Raw genomic sequence first — 9,521 nt, forward strand, 5'->3', positions numbered from 1 at the left:
TATATTAATACTTATTTAATATACAAAAAATATTATGATAATATTTCAAACTTAACTTTTTGTAAAAGAAACAATGTGAAAATGATCCTTTAATTTTTTTAAATATTTTTTCATTATAATTAAATATAATTTTTCTTATACCGTAATTTTACAAAAAAAAAGAAGAATATATGGACATATATGGACATATATTTCGTATGTATATATTTATATGTAATTTATATATTTATATGTATATTTTTATACTTATATATGTATGTATTTATATATATTTATACATATAGAAAAGTAGGATAATTGTGCATATTTTGATTTAACACTTTTCTAATGAATGGAACCGCTATATCGCGGTGAAATTTCTAAGCTAGAGGTAGTTCTTTGCAAATATAACCATAAATTACATATATAATTTGAAAATATAGTTAACGGAAAAAGCGAAAAAAAATAAAATTGCATATTTTGATAGTAATTTTGACATCCAAAAAATAAGATTGTAAATCCGTATTCCTATTTTGCTTATTTAATCGTGCATATCTTATTAAAGTACGTTATTATGTGCGTCTTTTGAGCTATTATTCATTGAATTAAGTTAAAAAGTCATTGAATAACCGTTTTCCTTGTCAAATCAATTTGTGGCTAAAAATTGTGCGCATGGATAGTTCGAAGTTTCCTCCCAATGAAAAGTGCATTATTTGCGATGAATTCGGAAGATATGGAATTGTGCCCAGTCGACAAATTAAAAATAACATGACATCCATGTTATAATTTCCGCAATATAAATATAATATAACACATATTACATAGCAGTTACATTGTAAAGATTGCGAAATTATAACGTTGACATTTTGTTACTTTAGTTTGTGTCGACTGGGTGATTTTAATGCTGCCTAAGTTCTGAATATATAAGTCTATGAAGAATGCAGAGAAGTTGATGATGACGCGGAGAATTACATATGCTATTTTTGTTTAAATAATTTTCCCAATTTTTATTTTTCCAAAGTTTATATTAAGTTTTTATTAATATCGTCTTAACAAATATATTTTTTTATTTCCTTATCAACATTCCATAAAACATGAATTAGAATGAGTATTATTTATTAATTTTTTACGATTTTTGCGTACAATTTACAATGTCGTCGGCGTCGCGTGAGAAATTTTTTCGCTTTTACTTATTTTTTATCAAATATATTATTATCAAATGAAAAATTGTTTAATATGAGAATGCATATTGATAGAGGAATAAATATTTATGGTTTGTATTATATGTGGTTTCCTTATATGTACATATATACCGACTTCAATTTCAAATACTATTTCACAGCAATAAATTCCCCTTAGATGCGCACGATTTCCTCACTTTTCCCTATATGTTTCTTGCACGAAAAATTTTTTTATCGGGTAATCTTTTGTTTTTTGGTCAAAGAAAAAAAATGTTTTAGCACATTCAAATTTCCCAAGTAGATTAGTCAATCTTATCAAAGTACAGAAATAGCAATCTTTGAAAAAAAAACCGTCTTGCGAGCTACCATTTAATGTATCGTTCTAGTGTTAGTTTAACATATAAATGTTTATTTTTTTGTTAAAAAAAAGGCTTCCGCAATTTGTTTCCAAATTTTATCATAGCATTATATTTTTGTATTAGTTTTTTATACAATATTTTTTTTTTAAATAGAAAATTTGTTAGAAAATCTTAAGTCTAATTAAAACACGTAGTAGTGTCTCGAGTGTAAAATTAACCATTTATTACTGTTTTATTGTTATGTTATTTTGTATATGACTTTCGAGACCGGTTGTGTATATTTACGCAATCCATCAATTTATTAGTATCCGAGATTATCGTATCAGCAGTATCAATTAAGTTCTGAATAGATTTAATTGAAAACTTGAGTTTGAATTATATAATAAAGATGTTTTAATTTTTGTATATATAGCATACTGAATACTGGACTCCCAAAATAAGTCTCCAAAATGTTGGCAACCAGGAAGATCTAAGCGAAAGCTCAACAAAAACTTATTATCGATAAAGGAATGAACTAATATTTAATTTCTTATAAATGTTATTAACAAACTCAAAATAATCCAAAATTTTTTTTCTGTTGTTAATATAATAAAGTATTCCATTAATAAAGAATTCTATAATTTCTTTCCTCGAAACAATTTTAACATAACTAACAATAAGTTCATTATCATCATATAGTAAGTACTATCATTATTAATGACAAAATAAGAGAAAAAAGCAATTATTATATATTTATATTAGAAAGTAAAAAGAAAATTTTAATATAAAAAATAAAATTTATGATAATCCCAAATTTAATAAATAAAATCCAATTCATTTATGAGTATCTCAATTTATAATAACAATTCAATAAAATATTTTAAAATGTATTATAGGTTATAAATACAATATAAATAAATAATTGTATCTCTGCAGTTGACAAAAACACATGATTATGACATATTATAATTATAATAGTGTGTGTGTATAATATGTATATCGCGTTAGGTGGTATATATTATCTAAGATTACAATAAAAAAATTTGTTTAATATCGACAAAATTTAATATATTAGAACGAAATATTACAGTATATTTGTATAGACATTTATTAATACAGAATAAATGAGCTTATTCTGTAGTATGTTATAATATTTTTTATGTAATTGCAACATATTCAACAATTCTATTAACAAAGGAATTTAAGAATACAACAATAATAGAATACAACTTTTCTCTATAATACATCTTTTTCATCCGATTTTGTTTAATGCTGTCATTCATAATAATAGTTTTGCACTACACTCAAATTTCATAAATAAACATTACCTTTTCGTCAAAGCAGTGATATAAAAAATTAGAGCACCATTATTATACCACATTTTTTACATTATTATATCATATTTTTTATTGTAATTTTATTATAATTATATTGCGATACTTCCATTGTCTACATTATTTTTATTATACATATAACTTATTGTTAGCTATACGCTGATGCAATACATATGTATATGATATCTATTTCACGCACCATTATTATTTAACAAATTGAATTGGTACAATAATTTTTTACTCAAGGAGGATCACAGAGAGGGATATATGATACATTACAGATTCTTGATTATTTCCTCGAGCACAATTTTCGAAATAGTTTTATAATCACTTTACATGACTGTACTCCGTCTAATCTATGAAATATTCTGAAAATGTATAGTTAAAAAATAATAATTATCTTCAATAATAATTTATCTTTATAATAATAGATTATTACTACGAGTATTTCACATAAACATATAGAATTACGCACAAATGCTTGAATAATACAACAGTAAACAGTTTTCATTAAAACTTCTGCAATAAACATTGACCCAGTAAAACTCGAATATAGGTACAACCAAAAGCACATATGATTCCATTACTTCTTTTTACATTTCGCAATCATCAAGATATATGAATTGAAGTAAATGCTTCCATGTGCAAATTTTATTTTATTATCCTTTTTTATTTGGATTTTGGGTCATGCAAGAAAAACAACTGTTCAATATTCGATATAAACAGTAATATAAAATTTTGCTTTACTTACAAATAAACTTATTCGAGTATAACTTTTTTTGATTTGGCTTAAATGTAGAACTAAGTATATGAAAAATATTTTATATATGTATTTCTATTTCGGCCCATAATCGATTTTAAAGACAGTTACTATTCTTCCAATTTTTACCTTCTTATCAACTATAAACCAAATAATAACATTTAACAAATATTTAAATACAAAGACATAAAAATTTTTTGGTTCGTTGATTACAAAATTACAAACAGTTAAACAAATTAGAAAGAAAATTGAGAAAAATATAATATTAAAATATATCTTATTTATATAAATTATTCGGATTTTAAATGACATTTAATTCGTAAAATAAATCGTTAAAAATTTTTTTAAACAATAAATTAGCAACATGGTTGGAAAAAATTAAAGTATTTTGTGATAAGTTATTAGATATAAATTTTTAGTTTATATAAATTTTTAGATTACTGATTACATATATTATTGACGTAGACTTTCTTTTGTAATATTATATAACATTTTTTATAATAGTAAAAAATTAAAATTTAAGGAAGTAAAAATTTAATGATTAATTATGTTTAAACTTTAACAATTTTTCTTTTCTTCTATCTATCTTTTCTTTTTGGAAAATTTTATTTACAAAGGATTATCTCGCAATTTTCCAAAAAACTCATATCTATTCAACTATTTGTTAGATATTATGTACTTTCCAACAAGCAACACAATGTAATATCATTTTTTTTTGTTTAACATTAGCAAACAACAAGGATGTTAAGATTCACAGTGTTACTCTGTGTCATCTGTGTTGCTTGCTGGAAATAAAGGCGGACTGGCCCACCAGATAATCGGCTAAATGCCCGATAGGACCCTAAGAAAAGAGCAAAAGAAAAAAATTGGAAATGCTTTTCTTAAAGGGTATCACATATAGATGATTCTTTTGAAAGAAACCTTTTTAATGCCATGATTGATTTTGTCGACACTTTCTAATTTCAATTGTAGAAAATATGCCATTATGTTAAGTATTTTTCTTTAAATATATTACTGTTTATTATTATTTAATTAAAACAAATAAATAAAAAAATAAATATACAAATAAATATATAAATGAATAAATAAATATTTAAATAAATAAATATAGATTGTGTGGACAATTTCCTTTAATTTCAAATTCTATTTAGTGCGTGTGCAATAAATATGCTCTAATAGAGATGAAATACATCTTTTTTTTTTGCTTATTTGTTTTGCTTGGAATCAGTATATTGGCGCTTGTCCAAACATCTCTTTGGAAAGGCCCCAAAAGACGGGATTCCTAATTTTCCTGTAATATTTCAGATCTCAGTCCGGCTGGAAAGCACATTCTGTTTATAGCTAACAAAAGAGTAAAAGAGTAAATAACAACTGTCTTTAAAATCGCTTATGGATCAAAATGAAAAAAACATAGATATATATTTCTCATAGTTTTACATTTATGCTAGATTTAAAATTGGAGTGTTATACTTGAGTACATTTACTTGTTAGAAATGCAATAGTTGTAATCTGGGAACACGGTAGCATCTCGGCGTTAAGATATGGCGCGAGACACTGTAATACATATAAGGGCCTTTGTAAGTAGAATGTCCAGTGTCGTCACAGAAATACACATGTTAAACATTTTTCATATTTTTTTGAAGATATTTGGAGGCATTATATTTTTACTTGAGTGTAAAATTACGATATAAAATAATAATAATAAAAAAGTGAATACATTCGAGAATGTTTATTGTAAATAAAAGTATTCAAAAGAATTAAATTCGAATATATAATTTTCACAAGAATGTACAATTTTATCTTAATTTTGTTTTAAAAGTAGGAAACAATTTTTAATAGTTTAGATAATAAATTCAATGGAAAGCCCAGATAATTTATGATTAATTTTCTATAAAAATAACCGACAAAAGAACTATTATTTCTTTAATATAAATGTTATATAGATCTTATAATAGATTTGATAAAACAATAAACTCCACTTTTGTCGGATATCAACGCTATACTACATAATTGCAAGGACAAATTATGAAAAGAGAATTTGTGAAGGCCACTACAGATTTCGAAAACTTTTCTCTTATTCTATTCTGCTGTTTCTACACGTGAGAGAGTCGGAAGAGTTTTGGAAAGCTGCGAGCTCGCTGTGGTCTTGACACATTTATGTATAACGCGTATGTATGATATGCAAAATGCGCTTCAGTTGATATACTTTTCCATTTGATACATGTCGACTAGTAAACGCGAGATTGGTATTTCTCCGATGGTTTCGTGAAAGAATAGACGTTCGACGGTCTTAGAAGAGACGCACCTAAGATATCCGACCAGAATCATCAATCTGCCGATTCTACTAGGTTGCTGTGGATATCGTGACCTTGTATAATCCACTAAAATACGTTGTGCCTGATCTTGCAGTATCTCAATGGGCTGGACCGCGTGCAAACCTACCGTCTCTGCGATTTACAAAAAAAGATATACTGTATACGATATCCGTCCCTTAATAAGCAAGAGCAAAATCGATCAAAATAATTATCACAAAAGGATAAATATGACTGACCTTTCACAAATAATGCAATAATCATTATTGTTTAATGATTTTAAGAAATCATTTAAGAAAGCAATATATTATGACAAATAATCTAAAATAAATAAAATAATATATAATGAGAGTTAACATCTCAGTTTAATCTTTAAACGCATTGTTGAATATAGCATACTTGATTTTTTTCCAATACTTTTCCATAATGCTTTTCCATTTTTTGCGTTATTATCGTTTTGTCCTTATTTTCTTTAATGTTTAATGTTTTGGTTAAAACTCATACGGCACAAAATTTGCAGCAACATCGCTGCAAAAAATCTCTGCAATATTACTGCAACATGTAATGTTGCAACAATGTTGTGAAATATCACCCGGATACCCCCGTAAATCATTTTATTCCTATTTAACATTAGGTGAATAATAAGGACAAATACAGATACATTCGGGATGTTTCCGAACGCAGCCTTAGTAATACTATAATCAGCGAATCAAGATCCTGATTTGAAATATTTCCACTTATGTATATTAAGAAGATTACATAATGTCTACAATTTTAACGACAAATTATTTGATGATGTTAAACAAAGTTATATAATAGAAAACTAATTGTTACTGCCATTTATACAAATTGTAAAATTTTGTACACCATCGAAGAGGATCATAGTAAAATGATTGAAAAGTTTAAAATTTAAAAAAGATGTTTTATTAAGTATCAGCTTAATAGATTCGGTTCCTTCAGTCCTTAATTGTTTAGTTAAATTATATTAAAATTTCACAATATTGATGCATTATTTCCGACATAATATTTAAATTTCAATATTGCAGTAATATCACTGCAATTTTTGTAATATTGCGCACTATTAAAATATGGCTGCAGTATTTCATGCTGTAGGGGTATTACAATCAAATTAGGCTATACCCAATGTATTGTTCTTATAGTATAAGAATTAATATTGATATAAAAATAATAACGATGAAATATCAAAATAATGAAGTTCATATCTTCGATGATGAAAAGTTTACAACAATCGCTAGATTTAATATTTAAAAATAATCCACATGCCGCATTACGCTAATATGACAATTAACTTGTAATAACTCTCTTTACCTGGGGTAAATAAAGCCACTGCCTTCATACAACCGCATTCACCGAAATCGGGAGACAGTTGTCTGAATCGGCATATTATAGCCTAGAACGTAAGAGAATACTCCATTGAAACGAAGTCCTTGCGAATCTACAGAGGAGACTAAAGAAAAATGTTCACCGAAATCGAGAAAATGATACAACGATACAAGAAGTCATTCTTATTAAATAAATAAAATAGTGTTTACACACATTTATATTTTATATCTGAGTGAGAGAGAGAGAGTGAGAGAGAGAGAGAGAGAGAGAGAGAGAGAGAGAGAGAGAAATAAGATAATAACATTAAATCAACGATATATTTTAATTTAATTTTTGTTATTGTCGTTATTAGGAACAGCGAACAAACTGGACAAATAAAAAAAACTGAAAGTAACAAATAATAATAATAATAATAATATTTTTTTCTTTCTAGCAATAGGAAAATTTTATAAAATTTTGACATTTATAATGGTATTTATTACTTGTTACGAGCAGAAGGATAAAGATAAACCTGAATAAGGACGAGCTCCTGATTCGTTGGGTTGTCATCCGTGGGCAGTCTACTACGCACTTGCTCATCTTCGAGGAGCGCGGTGATATCCCAGGAGACGGACCATTGCGCCAAGTGCAGCAAGAACAACTGCGTCCAGGATCGTTCTAGCAGTAACAATTGATCGTCCTTCGATATCGTTTGGAAGGGCGGCAGGCAACGCACCCATCTGACAGCCATGAACAGCAATCGGGCCGTCGTCTCCTGCGTTAACATTTATGTGACGCGACATGTGTGAACGATTAAAGAAAAAAGAAGATACGCAATGAAAGTATTGGAAGATACCTGCAGCATCTCCCAAGTCGGACTAAAGCTCTGTACGGTGCCCGTCGGACTCCGACTCGTCTCCGTTTCTATTTGCTCCATCGGATACTCTGCCGTGGGTTGTAATCGCGCGTTCCAAACCAGTTCCTTATGGCAAAACGAGTCGATAATTTGTAAAGCATAATTCTCATAAAAAAAAGAGTGCAAAGTGTGATATGTACGAGGATAATTTGAAAAGTTCTCGATTTGATGGTAATGACGCTACAAATATCAAATTATTATAATAATATTCTTGAAGGACTTTCACGAGTGCTTATAAAGATTATTCGTTTCGCGAGTTTTCTCCGTGTCCAGTTATCAGGCTGCTCCTCGCCCTGATGAAATGGACTGTAAGGTTCACGAAACGTTGGTATTTCAAGAATGGATCTGGACACGGAGAAAATCCGCGAAACGCATAATTTTTATATCAAACTATTATAATTGTAAACAAGTAATTTGGCCCTTCACAGAGCTACTGTTAAAATTTCAGACAGATGCGTTTATTAGTTTTTTTATTTTGGTCGTGTAAAGCAACCAACTATTGGTTCCATCATAGCAATGCACCCTCACATTTCCTTAATTAGAATCGCATAATTCCATAAATTGATTCTGCAAGCATCAGATTTCATGTGAAATATTAATGAAATTTTGCGACTGCAATTGATGAAATGTGAGCGACTGCATTGTCATGGAGAAATCAAAGAGATTGGTTGCTTTACGACCAAAATAAAGAAATTAATGTATCTGTCTGAAATTTTAACAATAGCCCTGTAAAGGATTAAATCTCTAAAATTATAGCGGTTTGATACTTGTAGCGTCATTTCTATGTCAGGCCGAGAACTTTTGAGAACTACCCTCGTAACAAATGGCAAACTGTAGATAGATACATGATCGGTAAATCTATCTTTGCAAAACAAATATTTAAAAAGAGGCTATTACATCCTTTCGCGGAAATAAAAATTCAATATGATATTTAAAGAATTGTATAATTTTAAATTGCATAATATAAACTAACCACCTGTTTGCTGTAAAAAATAATTCTGTGATTTCTGAAACTTAAAAAAAATAGCCAAATTAATCTCTATCAGAGTCCGACGCAGCATTTTATCAAAGGCTTGTTTCTTGAATCACAAGAATTATTTTTTTGTATAATTGTACATTATAAGATAAATAGATCATTTATTATTCTTAACAAATTATCGCTCGCTTAATCCAGACAGCGCATAATATTTCCAAAATATTTATAAGATTTATTTTTAATATTTTAATATAATTTTAATGTTTTAATATTTTGTAAATATTTTTATGGTTTTAGATTGCACAGATTATAGATATTTATTACAATATAAATATTATGAAATATTTATCGTATATATTGCAGTAAATGCTATGAAAATACTTAATAAGACATTATAATCTA

At 27.6% G+C, this 9,521-nt stretch overlaps 2 protein-coding genes across 3 annotated transcripts in view; one reads left to right on the plus strand and one right to left on the minus strand.

Moving 5' to 3' along the window:
- Positions 1-2,063, plus strand: part of LOC108757287 (venom protease) — an 11,056-nt gene extending 8,993 nt beyond the window's left edge. For both annotated transcript variants that reach the window (XM_018501760.1, XM_018501761.1), the window contains exon 8: positions 1,932-2,063. In XM_018501760.1, coding sequence (XP_018357262.1) covers positions 1,932-1,939 — 8 coding nt within the window. In that variant the 3' untranslated portion in view covers positions 1,940-2,063. The remainder of the gene's footprint in view (positions 1-1,931) is intronic.
- Positions 2,064-5,785: 3,722 nt separating this feature from the next.
- LOC108757278 (nuclear receptor subfamily 2 group E member 1-like) overlaps positions 5,786-9,521 on the minus strand; it is a 26,767-nt gene continuing 23,031 nt past the window's right edge. Inside the window, exons 6-9 of the mRNA XM_018501746.1 lie at positions 8,084-8,209; positions 7,760-8,002; positions 7,234-7,315; positions 5,786-6,039 (exon numbers count right to left, since the gene is read on the minus strand). Of these exons, the coding sequence (XP_018357248.1) occupies positions 5,786-6,039; positions 7,234-7,315; positions 7,760-8,002; positions 8,084-8,209 (705 nt within the window). The remainder of the gene's footprint in view (positions 6,040-7,233; positions 7,316-7,759; positions 8,003-8,083; positions 8,210-9,521) is intronic.

Source organism: Trachymyrmex septentrionalis, unplaced genomic scaffold (genome assembly GCF_001594115.1).
Source record: "Trachymyrmex septentrionalis isolate Tsep2-gDNA-1 unplaced genomic scaffold, Tsep1.0 scaffold136, whole genome shotgun sequence".
NCBI classification, from domain to species: Eukaryota; Metazoa; Arthropoda; class Insecta; order Hymenoptera; family Formicidae; genus Trachymyrmex; species Trachymyrmex septentrionalis.